The 21,609-nt window shown below is 34.6% G+C and overlaps 1 protein-coding gene and 1 pseudogene across 1 annotated transcript; one reads left to right on the top strand and one right to left on the bottom strand.

The window, feature by feature from the left end:
- Positions 1-826: 826 nt before the first annotated feature.
- LOC138328511 (leucine-rich repeat-containing protein 74B-like) lies at positions 827-11,020 on the bottom strand. The gene is made up of 13 exons (XM_069275345.1): positions 10,529-11,020; positions 7,593-7,869; positions 7,133-7,323; positions 6,569-6,676; positions 5,899-5,992; positions 5,570-5,619; positions 4,295-4,376; positions 3,770-3,855; positions 3,330-3,524; positions 2,846-2,941; positions 2,184-2,465; positions 1,561-1,646; positions 827-1,116 (listed from the first exon to the last, which is right to left on the bottom strand). Exons 1-13 carry the CDS (start codon positions 10,595-10,597, stop codon positions 969-971), a joined length of 1,764 nt encoding a protein of 587 aa, XP_069131446.1. The 5' UTR covers positions 10,598-11,020; the 3' UTR covers positions 827-968.
- Positions 11,021-13,323: 2,303 nt separating this feature from the next.
- Positions 13,324-17,526, top strand: LOC138328510 (uncharacterized; annotated as a pseudogene).
- The last annotated feature ends 4,083 nt before the right edge of the window (positions 17,527-21,609 follow it).

Raw genomic sequence — 21,609 nt, 5'->3', positions numbered from 1 at the left:
ACGAAATTCTCTTTCATTTTTCTCCTGTTCCTGAATGAACCAGTCGTCGATGTTGATGTCGTTTGCAAACCTTCGTTTTCCGCCCGGGGTCGTAGAGGCTCGTTGATTGTCGTATGACCTAAAGACAGAAAAACGAAAACGCGAGAGTGTCACATTTTGTGTTCAAACATGTAAAAGATGATAATGCAGACATGTTAAAGATGAATAGAAATGAAAATATATATATATATATAAACTGACAATATGACCAATTAAGTCAACTTACTGTAGAAAATACAAGTCTTACTTTCAAAGTACAACTTACTTTCAATGTTACCGATTAAGACGCGTTGACTGAAATATATATTTATATATATATTATTTTCATGACTCGTCCCTTTTCGATTTAGACTTATTACTCTGTTTTTGGTTACCATTCAGTCACAACAAATACTTAAATAATATGGAAAATTATTACCTTCAGTTTGAATTAAATGCACATTCACAAATGGATCATATTCTTTTCATTATCTAAAACACTCACCCCTATAAGCCGTTAGTTAGAAACACAGCACCATGGCGGAAGAACAGCCTATTCCTCTCGTGGAAAATTAATACCATCTTCTGTGAGTATCACTCCATCATGTCTGCTGTGACTTAGAAGTGTTCAGTGATTTAAAAAAAAAAAAACATGAAGAGAGATCTTGAGTTCTATAGAATCGTGAGAATGCATGTGAATGTTCTTCGAAGTGAGTTTTCACACATGTGAAAGCATCTTCTTCGCTAGATCGTTATATTGATCACATCAACGTGTAATGAAAAGTAACAAGATGAAAAGTGTTTGAAAAATTTTGCATGAGTGATTTTAATGACAACGTATGGCAATTATGATGTTATTAAGACCTCCGCGGAATAATTCTAGAAAAAAATGCACATAGTCCCGTGAGTTGATGGTTAGATATCCAAAACCACAAAACTCCTGTTGTTGACTAAAACTTGTGCATTATGTACCGTTTGTTCATGACATTTCTCAGAGATTTGTCAATTCGTCCAATTTCTGTCTCGTCGAGAGGAACATCGCCCTGTAGATATTCCTTCAACTTTTCTTTGTGTTCTTCTTGGGCATCCATCAGCTCGCTGGAAAATAAATAAATAAATAGAATATGATCAAATAATTCTATTTTCATCAAACTATAAAGAGAAACATATTTGATATTCTACACTGAATAAAGCTTCCATAGATTGGTCTAATGTAGTCCAAATTTATATAGGAAATAATCCATTTTTATAATTGCATTACATAACAATGATACTTGCATTCTTTTATATAGCTTTCTGCCCCTTCTAATGTTTTACCAGCTCTTCAGATAATAAACTAACATAACCTAAAACCTTTTATTTCAACGATTTTTACCAATGAGTAAATACATTTGCTTAAAATATATTTCTCTGTAGCCGTCTTGGTCCATTTTGTCAATAATTGAAATGAAATTGTCAAAATCAGTCTATTTCAAAAGAAGCTGAAAAATTCGCAAAAATGTCAAAATCAGTCTATTTCAACAAAAAAAAAAAAAAACTTACTCAAAATCTATTTCTCCGTCGCCATCCTGGTCCATTTTGTCAATCAATCTATTCAGAGCCTTTCTTCGCATCGGGATGTTAACTTGCTATTGAATATTTAAAAAAATAAGACACATCAGTTGAAAAAGACATCCAGATAAGGAATTTAACATGCACATTGTTGCATTAAGAATCATAAGAAGCGAATTTCTCTGTTCTTTATTTACATTTATGCGCTATTAACTGTTTATAAGCTTCAAAACGTGTTCAAAACAATAATAAGATTCATAGTGAGACTCTTTAGTACTGTGTCATTTACTCAGGTAGTAAGATATGGCACTAAAACTAGGCAAGACGTTCCATAAACATGTGCAAATAAAGAAATAAATTAATAATATTGAAAATTAGTAAACCAGTAAAACTCAAGTTCTGGTTATTTCCTTTACGTAATGTACGACCCGTTATTTATGCGGTTTAAAACATTCACGAAAATTTGATATTTAGCTATTCTAAATGTTCATGGAATAGTTTTCAAGACATAGGTGCGTAAACAGTTTCTAAATATTTCGCGGATCACATTTTCGCGATCAAATCAATATCCCATGAAAATAACCGGCTGTACGGTATCACGTACAGGCACTTACCTCCAACCCGTCCATGAATTCCTCCCTTGACAATGACCCACTCTTGTCACTGTCGAGTTTGATGAAGAGTTCCACTAACGAAATGTTCTCCATACGCGCATATTCCATCAGAACGAGTAATGGGTCTTCGTTAATGAGATCGTCTTCGTCCTCGTCATCATCTTGTTTTCCTAGAACCTCCCTATCAGCCTTCCACACGACGCCATATTTCACCTTAAAGCCTTCACGTTTGGTTTTTAAGTCAGACAGAATTTCGTAGAATTTTTCATTCACGCTCTGATCCTGTTGAAGAAAGGTGTAAGTAATGTTGGATAATCGTAGCAAATAAAGAAAAAAATTTGTAAAAGTAATGTCGGATAACGGCATAAAGAATATTTTTTGCAAAATTACCGTTATTGTATGAATTTGTAAGTAACACCGAACACATGTTCAAGTGGTACAATATTTTTTTCTTCGTGTGTGAGTTGTGATTGCACTAGCCTTTACAACCTGCTAAAATCTGCTTAAGCGCTGAAATGTTAGTTCACTGACAAGACGCGTAATTGCAGCAACCACATGTCGATATCATTTTAACAAAGAACAATAAAAATGGCTGTTGATATTGGAATTTTATATTCACACCGTTCCTATATCGTAGGAGGCGTGATTGATTTCAAACTTACTCCAAGATCAATCAGATCGAGACCTATGTTAGGGTTTTCCTGGACACACTCCAGGATCCTCTGGGCACTTTCTGGAAACATGGGGTTCTTAGCCATCTGAAACGGTGTGACATACATTTGTATTTATGAAGTATTGGAAATCATTAGTGAAAGTTCTCAACGTGCATTATATAAGAGAAAGTAAAAGAAATGTATAAATATGTATATTGTTCGTATATATATTTTTTTAGATTTCTATTGTTATTTCTTTGCTCGTGCAACTGCAAAGATTTAATAAGATTGCGCTACTTTCTATATTTTTTTTTACTTTGTTGAGAACACAAGCACGTAAAACGTGTCCGCGATACCTTAATGCTTCAAGGAAAGATATATGTTTTTTACTTTGTTGAGAACACAAGCACGTAAAACTTGTCCTCGATACCTTAATGCTTCAAGGAAAGAAAATCGCATTGTGTGATTACGTTTTAAGATGTATAATACAAACCCGTATGACTCGTAGCGTAGAATTGTGCTTCAGCCCTTGTAACAGACATGTGACACAAGCGTCTGTGAGACGATTGCAGCTGATGTCGAGATATGAAAGAGCCTGATTTGTCTCGAGCGCCTTACTCATCGTGATTGCACCTCGTACGTGAAAACCATTCCAAGAGATATCGAGCTTTTCTAAATGACGGTTTACCTGGAAATGAAACGAGGGATTATCAGAAAACAATGACAAGAACAATCTGCAAATTTGAACTGAAAGAAAATATATCTAAAGAAAAAGAAAAAACAATCACCATGCGTAGAAATTCTTTAAGAACGACAGTTCGGCGAATTGACTTCATCGACAAAATCGATAAATACTGCCCCCTGACATAGAGCCAAGGATTATGCAACAACGACCGTGTGGAGAGGGAAAAAGACGATTCAAAGTTGACGTACTTGTAGTGCTTTTCCAATGGCTGTTGCTCCGCCCATTCGTAAGTGGTTCCAACTGAGGTCCAGAACTCTGAGAAAATCATTTGTTGCTGTAAACATAAAAAATAATGTTTTTGTACGATAATATTGATGATTACCGAAATGCTTTGAAGGAAACAACCGGGACTTTTGCTTTACAAGTTAGATTTTATTTAATACATAATTTTGTTACATATTACCAATAGTGAGCTTTAACTACTCTCTGTCTATTGTGCATGTTTCTTGGTTTCAGTGCTCGTGGTCAGATGAGCTTTTAATATAGTGATACTGTAAAGCAGGAAATGATCGTTGATATTTTCTTTTATCGTTTGCGACTTTTCCTAGTTAGTTGGCGTGATGGTACTTTCATTAAATGTATAAAAACCAATCTCGTTGTTTTGCTATCCGTAGTTCACTAGCCACTACGAAAACAGCGAGGATATTTATAAAATATTAAAGAATATTTCATGTTATATAGTATTACTGAAATTAATATTGAAAGAAACATACCCAGGCCGTCTGCAAATACCTCCCCTCCTCTCTCACGGAACTCGTTATGGCCGAGATACAGTTCTCGTAAGGCATGGTTTTCCTGGGTAAAATAGAAAATTGGAGCGGGTTAGTCAGGTACAGTCGTGTGCCAAAAGTCTTAGTAATTTTTATTTTTCCCTATATATTCTATGTATTTTTACATTTTTTCTTAGATTTTTCCTGATCTCATCTAGGCGCAGATTTTAATCAAATTTGACATACTTGTAGAAAATTATCTACACTTTCAGCTAATAATATTTACATAATTTTCCTTCGTGCACTTTTTTAGAAAACCGTATTTCATTACCACGCAAAACTTTTTCGTTGCCATTTTGGTAAAAACAAAGAAGGAAATGACGTCATAAGTTTAAGTGGTGCACAAAAAATTATATATTTTGAAAACGAAATATCGGAAAATTATACAAATATTATGAGCTGAAAGTGTAGATAATCCTCTACAAGTATGCTAAAATTGATTAAAATCCGCCAATAGACAAGATCAGGAAAAATCAAAGAAAAAATGTAAAAAAAAAAACCAACCCATAGAATATATAGGGAAAAATAAAAATTACGAAGACTTTTGGCACGTTACTGTATCTAGATAGTCTGGAAACGCACTCCGTCCATCGGCTCCGACTCTTTACAATCTTTACAAAATACTGGAAACAATCTGTCTGTCAGCGATCGGGTGATGTAGCTGTTAAGCCACTCGCCTCACATACATATGTAGTTGTATAACTGTTACCTGTTTCCCAAGTTTATATATATATGTCTATCAGTAGATGAAGGTCGCGATGGCAGAATGGTTTTAAAAGATTTCCTGATATATTAACACAAGCCCTCCCCCTATGAGTTGTGAGTTCGAATAACATGTGCGGTAGTCGCCAGGTACTGACCACGGGTCGGTGTTTTTTTGTCCGGGTACTCCGGCTTTCCTCCACCAACAATTATGACACGTTCTTAAATGACACTGACTGTTTAACTGATAAAACCAGTTATGTGACTAGAATTGAGTTTACACAATTGATTTTAACATGATTCAAACATGGACTTTTGATTCTTATACAGATCTATGTCTTATACTGGGACCCTATATACACGTATGAATATGTATAGAAGAATCACAAACCTGTAATCTAAAAAATATGCTTACAAGTAATTATCGTTTATGAATATGGTTTCAGGTATATGTGAATATCAATTCTTCAAGTAATTTTTGTCAACATCATATTTAAGTAATTGATGTATACTTACATCTAGCATGTCTTTAAAGAATAGTGCATCGTCCTCCACGAATCCATTACCTGATTTAAAATCAAATCGGTATTCTTAATGAATACTTTTGAAATGATATTAGACGTTGTCTTCCTATTTTATTATTAAAAAAACAAAATTATTAAATATTGTTCATGTTAAATGCTGGCAGTGCAAAGTTATAACTTTTTTGTATTAATTTTTTTCAGAATATCAAAATCATTTTCACAAGGAGATGTCTTGCTTGGTAATTTCAATGATGTTTGGAGCACCCATGAGCATACTGAGATTGGTATTTATCTTATTTTCATTTTCATTTTGAAACTTACCTGATAGATCTAGTCTTCGTACGTAGTTATTGTTACAAAGTGCTTTACATATCGCCTCGGCGCCTTCTGAACCGAGATGGTTCTCTACAATTTTCTGATATGAAATTGAAAACATTTCAGGTTTTAAAAGTTTCGTGAAAAAATCATAGAAGTTGATTTGTTGACTGACTGTATGTTACATGCATTTCTGTAAATTTTGTAAATGTTGCTAGTTATACAGTCTTTTCTGTCATTTACAATTTGTATATCATTCTCATTGCATATCTTTTCCAAGTTACATTGCATATCTTTTCCAAGTTACATTTTTTTGTGTCAGCCAACTTAGATATATTTATAGTGTGTTTAAACGTCAGAGCCTGGTTGTTCAAAGCATGGTTGACTAAATCATATGATAAGTGAAATTTCCATTTCTCATTTACTGCAAAATTTGTGACCATATCTTCACTAAACTCAGCAAGAATGTAAAGAATGGAGTTCTTAAGATTCTTATAAAATTTTGTGAAATTCGTATTTACAGAAATTATTTTTACTTGATTTTTGAATTGTCGTTATAGTGTTATCAGCCTAATCACCTTTTGAACAATTGGGTCCAGAAATTTAAAATGTCCATCTATAAGATAGAAAAGTATTAATAAAAGGATTGATAAAGAAAAATTAAAAGATAACTTACCACGTCGGTTAAGTAAGTATTTCGGGTCAACACTTCGGCAAAGTATCTAGCTCCACGTCCCCCAATATGGTTATTTTCTAGAATTAAAATGTCGATGGACGAATTTTTCTGGAAATCGAAAATACTCAAATAAAACGGGAGAAATCAGTTGCATACTATCATTTTTCATATTAAATAGACATTTTTTAAAAATATAAATAAACAAGTTTAAAAAGAAAATATGCATAATGTATATCATCGAAATGTCGATGTTCCTGATTCAGAATGAGAAAACGTTCTTGCTTAAATCATACAGAAGTTACCAATCGAAAGGTGTACATCTGAATATCCTTAATACAAAATGTACTCCATTAATGAAGTATCGACAGAAGACTGAACATAACATTGCATTGACGAGCGTTGGTCAAGTGGTTCGATGCTATTCTGCTTGGTAGCCCTCAAGCCCCGCGCCTCTGGTCGCGTGCAACTAGTGCAGCGGTCAACGGTTCTTTTTGGCACTACAAAAGCATTGCACATCTTTAAATGATTATAGATGTTGACAAGGCCAACTTCAAACAGACTTACCACCAAAGCTGTAGCGAAGGCTTTGCTGTCCGTAGTCCTCAGTACAACGCTTAATAAACTTAATGTCTCTTTCGCCAACTGGTTGTAAATCAGCTTCATATACTTAGCGCCAAATTCTTTACAGGCTTCTGTATAGATTTTCTGGCTTGAGTCTTCATCGTTGTTATCTACGTAATAATACTCTTCGTCCTCTGTTATGTAGCAAAGATTAAAAAAAAATATTACAAATGTAGATCCTAGAGTATTTTCTGTTTCATCCATTTCAAATCTGTCTTTGAATACTAATAACGATTCAGTGTCCAATCCTAATTTCAAAAAAACAACAGTACTGAAACATGAACTACTATAATTGTGCTACTCAACTTCACACTTGAGGAAATAGTTAACAATCTTATAATACTCTAAGACATTTTAAACATTACCATGACTATCAGAATGCATTCTCACTAAAAATACGTACCATCGAAATCAAATTCATCGAATTCATCAAAGTTTTGTCCTGTTGTCCACTCTGATTGCTTCCGCAGTTTCGCTTTCTCAACGGCGTTGTTTTTGATATCGAACGCGCCAGACGCGTGCATCTCGTTAAGTTTCTTTATCCGTAAAACCTTTGTGGGCGGGTCTCGTTTGTTCGGGGTCTTAGACAGCCTGTACTTGTTGGCTAATGCTTGAGCCTTCATACTTGTAGCTGCTATACTCGTGCTGTTGTTGTTCCGCGTTAACAGTGACGTCCTTCTCTGTAATTGAGATTTAAAAAAATAACCAAATTGACACAAGGATGATTCCGGTGTTAAAGAATCCTCGATACTCCAGGGGTTCTTATCATTTACAATTTCTACAGCCGTAGACTATTTCATATTAAAACTGATGGCAGCTCAATGGAACAAATCTGAACCAATCACAGGCCTGCAATTTTTTTTTGAAAACTACAGAGAGAGCGACGCCCAACTTCAAAGCCACTCAGTCAACCACAGTGCACAATGATCTGATAATTAGTTACAGATTATATAATCATGGACCCACCAGAGTGCCCTAAGACCATTTTTAGACGTTTTAGAGGTTTAGATTAAAAAACGATAAAAATCGTATTCTACATGGTACGAGAAGGGTGGAAAGCCTTAGACTTCAAATTTCTAACCCGCCTACCTTTAGCGGCTATAAAACATATTTCTAGTACATCGTTATAAAACTGTTACTAGCGTTGGAAAGAGCTATAAATTTTCCTTCAAAATCATCCTACACATATATACAAAGTGCCGTCATTAAGACGAAGGTAGTCGAGTTAGAAATTTTGAGCTGTGAGCTTTTCCACCCTTCTCGTATATAGTACCATGTAGAATACGATGTTTATCGTTTTTTAATCTAGACCTCTAAAACGTCTAAAATGGTGTTAGGGCACTCTGGTGGATCCATGATTATATAATCTGTAACTAATTCTCAGATCTCTGTGCCACAGTGTACCATTATACGGCTCTTTTGATGTACATCAAATGACTAAATTACCTGTTCTATTCTGTTGCCTCCAGTTTTACTATGAGAAAGTCAAGGGGTGTAGAGATCATACGTGACAAAACACAAATGATTAGCTGTTCTAAACGTAAATAGATATAATGCAAATGATTCATTTCGCGAATTTCACGTGTAAACATACATTCGAAGAAGTAGCAAATATATTTAGTTTATAATAATATAGCAATACACAAAAAATACGCATGTGGTTTTCCGTGGTAAAAAGGTATCTGCTTAATTCGCTTAAATGTTGTACATAACCTCAGTATGTTTCCCTTGATGACGGATAAACCAGATTCTAAGAAGTGCATGTCTCTCGAAGATAACATGGAGATTAAAATATTAGAAAGAAAAAAAAACCACCAATACTTCAACGTGAACAGTTAACATCAATTCATAAATCATATATTATCACAATACATATATTTGTATTTGTCATCCATAATTTTGGAAAATTACGACATTTAGTTACTGGTATTGTGTCAAGACTGGTTTGGTTAGCACGTCAAAGCTTCCTGAAAAGAATGGGCGTCATTTGAAGGAAAACAGTGAATGCCGACCAAACTAAAACAAGAATATTTTCCCCATTTTAAGATTATTTTCCTATAACAAAAAGACTTGTTTATTCAATATTGAAATCACTTCAATATTTAGAAATTAACTTGTCTTAGAAATACTGCAATGGAAATTATGATTTATTTGCATTCGATTGTATGTTTTGAATTGTGAAATATGATTATCAAATAATCCTCTGAACCTAATCTAATTGCTTGACTATTATTACAGCTAAATAGACCAAATACAACCCATCAAGACCGAAAGAATACATAAAATCACAAATATCGTTTTTCTACTCTATTATAAAACATTAAATACTAAGTATATCGATTTTCGTGGGGATTTCTAAAATAAAGTATAGATAAATGTTTCTAAAGACTAAACACTACAAATGCTCTGATCTATTTTGAACGAAAATAAAGGTCAAATTTTGGTTGAATGTAGGTCAAATTCTGTGAAAAGCCGCAAACCACTGTTTACCAGTGCATTGTATAGTACTTAAAACATATTACACATTCATTACACAGACGGTGTATCGACGGCTTTTGAGACACTGCCAAACATTTGCGTCGATTGGTTAGACAGGATTTACCATTTACAACAGGTGTTCATTTGAAATGCACTTTCCTCTAGATCAAATCTAGATCATCATAATGTGCAACACACGTGGGTATGTTCTTTATAGAACACATATATATTGTACACAAAAGATAAAAAAAACTTCCAATCTAACACAGTTCTATTTTTGCGGATGACAGAACCATATGGTTAGTATGCCTTTTGATCGGAAGCGCGATGGCCTCACCCATCGTACCACGTGGGTATATTCTTCGATCATTTTCATATGCTCCGTCACATGATCCGTCATTTGCTCCCTGCAAGACTATCGACATTGACCAGTTAATGTGAAGTTAAGACAACCCAACTTGACGAAAGAGACTCTCACGTCATTGATCGGTGCATATTCATATTCATACAAATGGAATCGTGAGAAGGAATTATATGAATTTCCGGCGGTCGGTCGGTAGCTGGGTTTTGCTTAACATCCTATTAACAGTTGTACCTATTTTAGGATACCACTCTTCTGTAAGATGACGCTGTGTATGTTGATTACGTGTGTTTTGGGAAACTGCGGTACGCCATTGTTGTATCTCCACACAAAAGTGAAACTTCTGCCCATGTTATAGTGTTACCTTACTGCCACAAAAGACTTTCTAAAGATAAAGGGAAACACATGAAACCCTTTCAAATATATATACGCTTTAAAGTAGCTAGAAATTACGCAGAAAACTTTAAAATTTTAATTTCTAGTTGATATTTAATTCTCACCTGTGATGATTTTGCCTTTTTGGTGATGTCGGACATCACCGATCCCTGCCTCAGCTCCATGGTATCCATGGTAAGTGTCTGTTGTCGGAAATCCTTAGGGCTTGAATCCGGATACAGTTAGATATATATTCCCTTCTCTGATAATCCTATTCCATAGTCCAATCAATCGATTTCTTTAATACCAAACATTGTTTGAACCTTTGTTTAGATATTGATCACGGGCGTTAATTCATGTAAGATTCACATGTAATTCGTTTTGATTGTCTTAATGAGAGCGAAGTTCAGCGTTCTTCTATTTCCTTGTTCACCAGGTAATATGTTCATATGATTGAAATCCAAAATTCTTCTCCGTCTTGGTATGCAGTATTATAACACTCATATGTTCACAGGGTAATATTTTTGTATCTATATACAAATTTCTTCCATGTCATTTAAAATATCCGCGAATAAACGTAAACGTATATTCATGTTAATATAGAGACCACCATATTGGATCGCTGCTACAATACCAAATGCAAATGTAAGGTAACTTTGAATGTGGGTTTGTTTTATCTGTACCCGATCACCATATTAAGCCCGATTAGGGAGTGGGTTGGGTAGCCACTGACCATTGCATTACTAGATTAAAAACAATACACAAAACTTCATAGCGATACCAATGCACTTATGTTTATTGTATTCTAAACATTAGGACAGGATAATCCCACCTGGTAATCAAATCAGTGATCCGTAACTAATACATAAAACTGATTTTGTTTTTAAATATTGTCAGCTTGATGATTTAATTCATGTCAAGATCTACTTACTAAAAAATATTATATATAAATATATCGAACATATTCATATAAATTCTGGTTTGATAATGTGCAAGATATACTTTAAAATGTTAAATAAATGAATATGAAAGTATTCTTCAGTGTCTAATTCTTTTTGTTAAGCTGGACATGCTTTGAAGGCCTAAGCCAGTAATGGAGCGGTTCTAATACATCTGAACCCTAACATGAATTGGATCCGATTCCAATAATGTTAAACATATAGTCCAATTCCAAAATGTTATATATACCTTGTCACGTGGAGTAAAACGGAGACACTTGACCATTCGTGATACTGTAAAACCAGTAATTTTCACGAGCAAGGTTTTCGCGGGGAGAATATTCCGCGTGTTCATGAGACATTGCTATGATCGCGAAAATTCGTTCCCACGCAATAATATTTCGTTCCCATGCAATATTATTTCGTTCGAACGCAATAATATTTCGTTCCCATGCAATATTATTTCGTTCGAACGCAATAATATTTCGTCCCCACGCAATAATATTTCGTTCCCGCGCAATAATATTTCGTTCCCAGGCACCCAGCCACCGTAGGCCTGAAATGAACCGCATGAATAAATCGCTATGCGATAGTGGTATTCGCATGGACGGCAAAATATCATAGTTGGTTTACTCATATGCAAATGAGTTATGTTATAGCAATATACATATGAATGTCCACTTTTCTTTGATAAAGTGTCGGATTCTAAAACACAATTAACTTTCGCTTTCTCCAAGTCAACAACTTTTCTGGTATGTACCGAATCGTCTTTGCTCTTTACGGCAAAGTGACATAGGGACAAAACGACAATAGTTCAGACGCATGTAAAATTAAACCAAGGTTCGGACATTTATTCCTAGTAATGTTGTTTTTTTTTTTTTTTTTTTTTTGTGTTAGCTCGCCTATTCGAAGAATAGGGGAGCTAATGTTGTCACCCCGGCGTCGGCGTCGGCGTCGGCGTCAGCGTCGGCGTCAGCGTTGGCGTCCCATTTCATTTAAAGTTTTTGAGCAAGTTTCTGTTTCGTCAATTGTTTAAGCTTAAGTCATCATAAATGTTTATGATCTTATTTTCCTAATGTGTATGGATGCTGAACGTGATAATACAACCAATTTGGGGCCCTTTAGGGGTTTTTTGAGTCTGTTAATTTGTCATATTTCCATGTTAAAGTTTTTGAGCAAGTTTCTATTTTGTCTATTGTTTAAGCTTAAGTCATCATAAATGTTTATGATTTTATTTTCCTAATGTGAATGGATGCTGAACGTGATAATACAACCAATTTATGGCCCTTTAGGTTTTTTTGAGTCTGTTAATTTGTCATATTTCCATGTTAAAGTTTTTGAGCAAGTTTCTATTTTGTCTATTGTTTAAGCTTAAGTCATCATAAATGTTTATGATTTTATTTTCCTAATGTGTATGGATGCTGAACGTGATAATACAACCAATTTGGGGCCCTTTAGGCTTTTTTTGAGTCTGTTAATTTGTCATATTTCCATGTTTAAGTTTTTTCACATAGACTCATAACATTGTCTGTGTTTACCATAAAAAAATTATACTGCAAAAATAGACATTTCAACTTCTGTTGGAGGCAAAATAATATAGACTGAGGGCACTGCTTGATATTTTTTTTTTTTTTTTTTTTGTGGGGGGAGGGGGGCCTAATTCTGGTTTTGATAGAATCTCAGCTCTAAGTGTGCAGTATATATTACGTACCTACTGAACTGGAATATATATGTATTGATGCAAATATAATGTTCAGTGGTAAGATTAAGTAAATATTTCTGTATATAAATAATAGGTAGGAATGACATTATTTCTTTTGTTATTTTGTAGTTTGTTACAAATGCTTTAAAAGTATGCCTAAAAAGCCATCTTGAAATTGTGGTAATGATAATGTCATAGGTATAACGGAGAATTAAAAAAAAAAAAACATTAACCAAAATTTCCACGTACAATCAAAAGACTTCTGTATGCAAGAGAACGACTGAAATTGTTAATGATCCTGTATAAACTCATTCTAGTGATACATTGTATGTCTATAAATCTTGCGCAGTAAAACAAAATGTTTTAATATCTTACAATACGGTTCTCGCAGTTGTACTTTCCTGAGCTGGGGTTGATTTAGGCAAAATACGACATATATCAGATATATATCACATTGTGGTCATATAAGTTAGGTTTTAACAATGCAATGACTTGCTTGTAATACTCCATATACAGAACGAATGCACTCACACATACAGAGTAATATTGCTATCTACCTGTCTGCATTTGAAAACAATTTTTTAAATAATTGATACAGCAATGTCAATGATACTTATCTGTTACGTCATGTCAGATGATATTCCCGTGATGAGGAAGTAAATCCAGAGTTTATCGAATAGACAACTGTGCAGACAAAACTCAGGGACAGCATCAGTTCGTCAGGAAACATGGCGAGTTTTAAATCCATACGTCGTGCCCAGGAACCAGTTACTTTCACGTGTTCTCTGTGTGACAGTGAAGACAATGTAAATTGGTATTGTAATCACTGTCAGGAGGCGTTGTGTGATCGCTGTAAGGAAGTCCACTCACGCGGGAAAAAACTAAAAACGACGACATTGTACCGATAGGGCGAGTTGACCGTCAGGACGACCGACCTGTAACTGAGGTATGTAAACTACACCCCGGTAAACTCCAAGAATTTTTCTGTTCTGATTGTAAGGAAGTGCTAAAACACATAAACAACACAACTGGAAACATTTGGAGGAAACTGTCACAAGAGTAAGGAGACATTTAAATGAACACATGACGACAATATCCCATAAAATTGAACTTTTCAAGTCCAAAATGTCCAAGCTGGACAGTGCCAACAAAGCATCCGTCAAAACAATTGAAGTATATCGGAAAGAAGTAAATTTTCAAAGAATAAAGTTAATAGCAGAAGTAAACTCTGTCGCAGATTTAGTGATCGGTGAGTTATCAGTATTAGAGGAAGAAGAATCATCGACATATCAAACAAATTGTCAACAATACCAGACCAACGTTCGCGAGCTGACCTGCCTGCTTGAAGAGGCGGAAGTGATGATTACAAGTAGATCAGTTGGATTAATGTTGGAAATGGACTGGTTACTCAGCTCAACTCTGCCCCGATATGACGTGGAGGTGAAGACAGATGTGCCGAAACTATCTAGATTTGTGACCGGGAATGTCAATCGAGACCTGTTGAGGAAAATGTTGGGTGAGCTACACCACGAAAACCAGTACGAGAAGAAAGATATCAACAGTAATCACGTCCGGCAGATCTCCAAGTTTACTGTTACTCAAAAAAGTCAAATATATAGTATATGTCCAGTGGACCAAAGTCACGCGTGGTTATCTATATTCAGACACAAAGGTCTTGTACGGGTCAGTAAGGAGGGTGTGGTCAGAGACACAGTGTTATTGGACTTCAGACCATTTAGCCTGGCCATGATGGGGCCAACAGACATACTGATGACCAGAATTCCAGTAACTACATTTGTGTATAAACTGTCTCTACACAACAAACAAGTGACACCATTTGCTAACATCAGTCCATATACAGCATTTGATATCAGCATCCACCAGACAGGTGAGGTGTATGTTAGTACCGGGACACCGGATATAGTGGTACTGAACCAGTCAGGAACGATTGGATTGGATAAGGAAAGTCACCTGTACCAAGAACGGAATGTTCACCGCCTGTATATCGGCGGGTATATCCATAACAACGTATTCGAATCTATCAATCATTGACAAGTCAGGTACGACTTTACAAACATGGTCAGGTGAACAGGACGACGGTCAAACGACAAGCCACATGAATTTATTTAAGATGTCATGTGACAGGTACGATAGATTGTTTGTACCAGAATACAGAAATAATCAGGTGTACGTCCTACCGAGGACTAGTACACGGGTCACGTGTCTTCTGGACCGGAAACATGGAGTGGTGGGCCCAACAGCGGTGGGAGTGGATACGTGTGGAGACGTGTGGATCGGGTGTGTAGACGGTACTGTACACGTCATGAAGCTGTGAACATTGACCCGGATGTATTTTTTGCATATTAAAGTTTAACATAGAATAATGGGACAGAACTTGGAAATGAGAATACTTGCTATACTGCAGACAATATTTGCTACCATCCAATCGGTCGCTTTGCCTGCCATGTTGTTGGTATTTCACATGGTTATAAATAATCTATTCACTTTGATTGGTTGGCCAAATCTATTTACGTGTGTTGATTGGTTACTTGTTGTTGAAGATGTCATGTGTGTAAGGGGTACCAGTGGGGAACCCATTGCAAACAAATTATCATTAGATAAACCCAGAGAAGTCCGAATGCGTTTTCTTGTTGTCGGGCATTATTCTAATAAAACAAACAAGGCGGCGCTACATGTACTGAATATAGGCTTGTTCAACCAGACTCTTGTTGGCTTCGTATACTACATGTACGCCAGACAGAGAATACGTAGTATCAAGCGTCTGGTTGAACGAGACTAGTACTGAATAGGGTAAGACTAGAGATGTTTCAAATGTTCGGTGATATGTGCATCTATATATAGACTAATTGTTTGCTAGCTGATCATAACCTACTTGTAGTAACTGTCCGTACATGGGAGATGCTGAAACAAAATGTTAGGCTTTACTTAGGGGATATTTGTGGAATTGTATCCGCTAAAGTAAAGTGCAGTTTTAACCGAAATATTACGCTTGTATTTCACCAACTTATCCAAGTGTATTCGCTTTTCGTACATTGTATGTTAGACGGAAAACTTATTAGCATTAGGAAAAGGTCCACTACACCTTCTAAAAAACTGTATTAAAATATTCAAAATGTTAATTGTCATCACGCAGGTCGTATAATATTTCCCGACGTCGCCTTAAATACCAGGCGTCAGTGGACTTATACTGCGCCAGACAATATAACAGAGACATGAACTTTCACTGTTAATACATATATTTGAATTTTTTTTGTGTTTGTAACCTCATCTTTGCCCATCGCAATCAATTGTTGTAATTGTTGTTTTTTAATTTTTATTTCGGAAAAGTAGCCTTGTGGCCCTTTCATGAATATCATAAAGTTGATTGTCATTTACATTGAATGTGTAAACATTTAAATTATCATCCTTCAAAAATGAATTGTCATAAGAACTATGCCAGCTCCCTGTGAACAGAAAAATTCGTTAAACTTTCCTATAATTGCTTCTAATAAATAATGTTGTATGGTAGCCTTCTTAGCTTTTGGGAAGCTAATACTTGTTCGAATTTATCAACACCAGGTATATCGGAGAAGTCTATCATGTTTATGAAGTCAAAAAGCATTGAACAGGTGTATGGCGTTCAAGTTGAAAACATCTTTTTATAGAGGCAATGAATAAGAAGTATGACTGTAATTGTTTGCCTTAATTTGTTAATACAAGTTAAATGGTATTTCTCCGTCTATTTTTAATGATTTAATTGATATGAAAAAAGTATTTTACAACCTTAGGAAAGATAATACTTTGAAAATCTCACAGATAAACACTTCAACGTATGGGAAAAGATCTTTAGGTTTGTGACATCTCAGGTGTGGAACAGTCTGCCGAATGACCTTAGACTAGTTGATAACTACGGGTCGTTCCGACGATTGCTTAACACCTTGGATGGTCAAATCTGTTGTTCTAACCCTGCCAGTTGTGTTGGCCCTCTTTGACATCATTCCTTCCTGTCAAAGTCACTATCCATTGTATGATTGAAACACATTTATTTATCTGTTAACTTTAGCTTAACTTTTTACATCTCTCTTTGATTGATATTACTTTTAATATACACTATGGTAGTGTTTATTCTGTCAATTGTTACTTTTTGCCATATCAGCATATATGTATATAACACTCTTGCAGTGTCTTAATACTCTATAGTAACACCAGTGTAATATACTAGTGTTCAATATTAACTTACTGTTTTACTCAAAGTGACTATGCTTACTTCAAATGTTACAATATTTCTGTGTCATTGTCATTGTAAAGTTTATCTGTGTACACTTATGTCTGTGGTATTTTGTAAACCATTTAATTCTTAAATTACAATATACCTATGTTTGTCGCAAGAATAACGCTACAGTGCTAATGTTATATTTGATCTGATATGCGACGTAGAATAAAATTTCTTGAATCTTGAAGTTAGAAACAATTGCATATTGTTAATTGCTGGCCAATTATATCGAGTCGAGTCGACCGATTTTATCATCTTTAAAAATAAATATTTTAATGCAATCAATGTTTTAGGTCTTTTGTTATAGAAGTCGTACAGTGATTATCTTAATTTAAAAGCGTTTGATTCTTCAGAAACCAACAATTCTTTGTATTTAAAATGTCAAAATTAATTGATATGGATGATCTGACATAAATAGCTACATAATATGAAATCTATTAAAAACGTTAAACAATTTGGTATGCCAGAAGTCTTAAACGTGTTCAATAATTTGATATGAAATTCTTTAAGGAGTGTAATATATTTCATATTTCATACCCGCGAGTTTAGGATTTCATTTATCAAATAACCAGTATCTAAGGAAGTACAAAACAAAACTTTTAATTCTGTCTTTAGAGTGGTGAAATCAGACTAGGAGTTGACGTAATACTCTGCAATCCTGCCACGTCATATTTTGATTATGACGTCATTATTACCTATGATGTAACCATATAGGGATTGGATTTCATTTTTATGTTAACCATGCTTGAATGGAGCAATTCCTCTAAGAATATTCTTGAATGGAGCAATTCCTTTAAGAATATATTCATAATGGGGCGCTAACGCGCCACATAGAATATATTCTTAGAGGAATTGCTCCATACAAGCATGGTTAACATAAAAGCGAAATCAAATCCCTATATCTACACTCACACGACTTTTTATTTATATTTTATGCAATAAAATCGTCATTTGAAAGTGACGTAATTATTCAATAAAAGTCGGTCAAAAGTGGGAGGAGCTTACTCAATTGAACAGCGAATGATGACTCTTCACGTAAGGTAGAATTATTCATCCGCGACGACAAAAAAGTTCAATATTTTAGTGTAAAATAAACATGACAAACAAAGTAAATTTCAGAGATAATTATATTCAATCATATCAAAACTCTAAAAGTTAATATATAGCGTAATAACATAAAGTATTTTAACTCGGTCACATGTGTGAACTTGATGACCGTTATTGTGCAGCGAGGCGAAGCTGACGCACGCTTACACACTGGAGTTTGCCGAAGTTGTCAAAACACCGGTGTTCAAGTAGCTTAATGTGTTTGAGATTGTCGTCTGACTTGACGATATTACATCCTTAGGAGCCATGTGATTATATAATCTACGCTTAGATCCATCGCCATCGATAGATGGAACAACTTCACTTGTGTTCCATGGATACAATGTATTTGTGGTGACATGCACGTACATGTACACTGTCAACACGTGGATTACTAGCGGTGCATGTTTGATAATACACATGATTAAATTCTCAAAGAACAAAGACAAGAGAATATGTTTATAACTGACCTAGCTCTGTCAGAGGGTCTCACGCCCGTCCAACCCCAAAGACTCGATCGTAGGACACAGACACAGAGGTAATGTTCTATGAAAAACAACAATATACACGCAGACTAATGTTGCGTCAAAATGTAAACAAAGCCATGTGTTTCTTTTTTTAAAAAGTAGTCCCTTTATGTTGCATTGAACATTTTCATACGCAAGTTCAAAGTTCAATGTTACCATGCAGTTATGGTAAAAAAAATCGGTTAGTATTTGCGTATAAGTGAACAAGCCTAGCAAGTGTAAATATAATGTTTGTAAAATGTGTAAATTGTATAATTGTTGCTGATGACATGATGACATTGCTCGGTGGTACCTCCAACGAAAACGTCACCAGATTCCGTCGAGTTTACGACCAGAAAACTGAAGAAGTCTAATGTTCTTATTGGATACATATTGGTATCTGAACTGTCACGCCCTTAGCATTGTGTACAATTTTCATGAATGTGTTGGAGATATAAAGTACTACATCACTATAACAACACCACCTTTATCTGTCTAAAGTTGTGGTAGTCTGTCAGAATAATGTCTTCATAACCTTTGGTTAATTACACGTGTCGTCATACGCCAGTTGGCCTTCGTTCCTGCTCAAAAATTATGGATATGCAGAATAGTTTTTTTATACAAAGACGGCTATCATAAATACAAATAAGAAAGAAATAGAAACAGTTGCAGAAACTAAGGAGAAAATAAATAAATCGCAAAAATGTGTGACCCAAAGTATTTCTTTTCTTTGAACAAACAGAGAGTTTTGTTATGTCGATTTCATAGAACATTTTAACGTATAAAATCATATATGAAGAATAGTTTTTATACAAAGACGGCTATCATAAATACAAATAAAAAAAAATTCGTGAGAGACAGTATTTCGCGATTATAGCACACTATTACACCAAATCATTAAAATAAAACAATAATGTTTTACTTACAATCTTGGTCCATATCCTTCCATTCAATTTGGATCTAAACGATATGATGGAATTGATTTGTATAAACCAGGGAAATTGATGTAGTCATGGTGCCTACAAAAGTTAATTACTATTTCCCTTATGAATTGAAAAACAATGCCTTGTCTGGATGTAGTGATGTTAATTCAATCCTCCACTTTCAAGCCAAAATTGCGAAATGTTTGGCTCACGAGAATTAACAGGTATACGATATAAAGTACAGTTTACGCTTATATTTTCAATTCTTTACAAGCTACATGGCTTTTGCTAATTTCTCGAAGGATGGTGAAAATGTTTAACAGCTAAAATTGATCAATTTATACCAGGAACCTTCCTGACATCATAAACAAGTGATATTCCCAAAATATTATTTTGCTATTCTCATTATAATGTTGCCATGACGGCTGAATCAGTATTGAGTATTGACGCCGTCTATAGGACATATTCATAGAAAGAGTGGCAGGAATTAACGAGAAAATAAATAAATAGAAAAAAAAAATGTGATCACAAAATACTTATGAATGAACAAACAATCATAAAGCTGTAATATGTCGATTTCATAGTCATTTGGTACTTCTAATTCTTATCTATCAACAAAAATTCAAGTTTTCGACATTGTGAGGATTTTGTAGTTCCGTGAAGTGATCATCAAAGATACAGTTAGTATAGTTGACATGTAAACTTGAAATAATTTTCAAAATGTCGCTACCGAATTGCTGAATAACCATATAATACAATCATTAACTTCTCAGAAACTGATTTTCATTATTTAGAAAGAGCAACCTAAACATAATTAGGCCAGATGCGCCACCGCCGACAGAGCCATAAACGATACCATTCATTTGAATACAGAACTGATGTTTAACCTAATGTGAATATTTATCGTGTCGAATATTAACACACAAATACATATAGTAATAATGCATTTTCCTTTTAGTGCATGTTCGATCAAGCTTTTTAAACATTCCATATATAGGGCAAATTATTGTTATGGTGCAGTTTTTCGGGACGCAATTAAGTGGTTTTTTTTTTATATAATCTTATACTTAGTGTAAGACTCTTAAAATATACTTTCAAAATATGCTACGGGCAATTCTGAATGAACAAAGTGACATCATTACTACTCAAGTATTATTTGTAACTTGAAGGAAATACTAATTAAAGTCTCCTTCTTTTGAAAGAGCATAAATCGATACTATTCATTTGTAAGAACGGATGTTAATCGTGTAGTCTTTCGAATTAACACACACTATAATAAAATAATGCATTTGATTTCATACAATTTCCATCAATTTTATTGACCATTTTTTTCGGGACTTACTGTGGTTTTTTTTTATCTCAAGTAAAGCAAACTTTTCAACAATGGTGCAAAGTACAGTGTAAATATAAAGTGATATCTTTGTCTCCTCTTTTGATAGAGACACTAATTGTTCGAATGCGAACAAGTAAAAATGTTCCTATTGATAAATACTAGTTTGTATACGATTTATGTTTCATTGTCTGATGGCTTATTTGATTTTACAAAGAGTTGTCGTTCTTTGTTCCCCATATAATGTGGATGCGTAAATCAGCTTAGTTCAAATAAAGAATTTCAATATTTCCTCTTTGCCGATTTTTGTCGATTTTGAATATGTGCTTTATGGTATCATAGTTGATACTTTTTAGCTTAAATTGATTCTGTTGTTATTATTTGAGGTTAAACATAGAGTGACTAGACTAAGCGTAATTTATTTTGGATAAAGAAAAACTCATTGTGA

Source organism: Argopecten irradians, chromosome 7 (assembly GCF_041381155.1).
Source record: "Argopecten irradians isolate NY chromosome 7, Ai_NY, whole genome shotgun sequence".
NCBI lineage: Eukaryota > Metazoa > Mollusca > Bivalvia > Pectinida > Pectinidae > Argopecten > Argopecten irradians.
This window is presented reverse-complemented; position numbering and strand designations above follow the sequence as displayed.

What these genes read in the sequence shown, in the direction of transcription:
- LOC138328511 (XM_069275345.1), bottom strand. Translation starts at nt 10,597, where the DNA reads ATGGATACCATGGAGCTGAGGCAGGGATCGGTGATGTCCGACATCACC. An exon ending in GGTATTTGCAGACGGCCTGG is followed by an intron (nt 3,856 to 4,294) that starts GTATGTTTCTTT and finishes TTATGTTTACAG; the next exon opens with CAACAAATGATTTTCTCAGA. An exon ending in TCGATCTGATTGATCTTGGA is followed by an intron (nt 2,466 to 2,845) that starts GTAAGTTTGAAA and finishes TTTCTTCAACAG; the next exon opens with GATCAGAGCGTGAATGAAAA.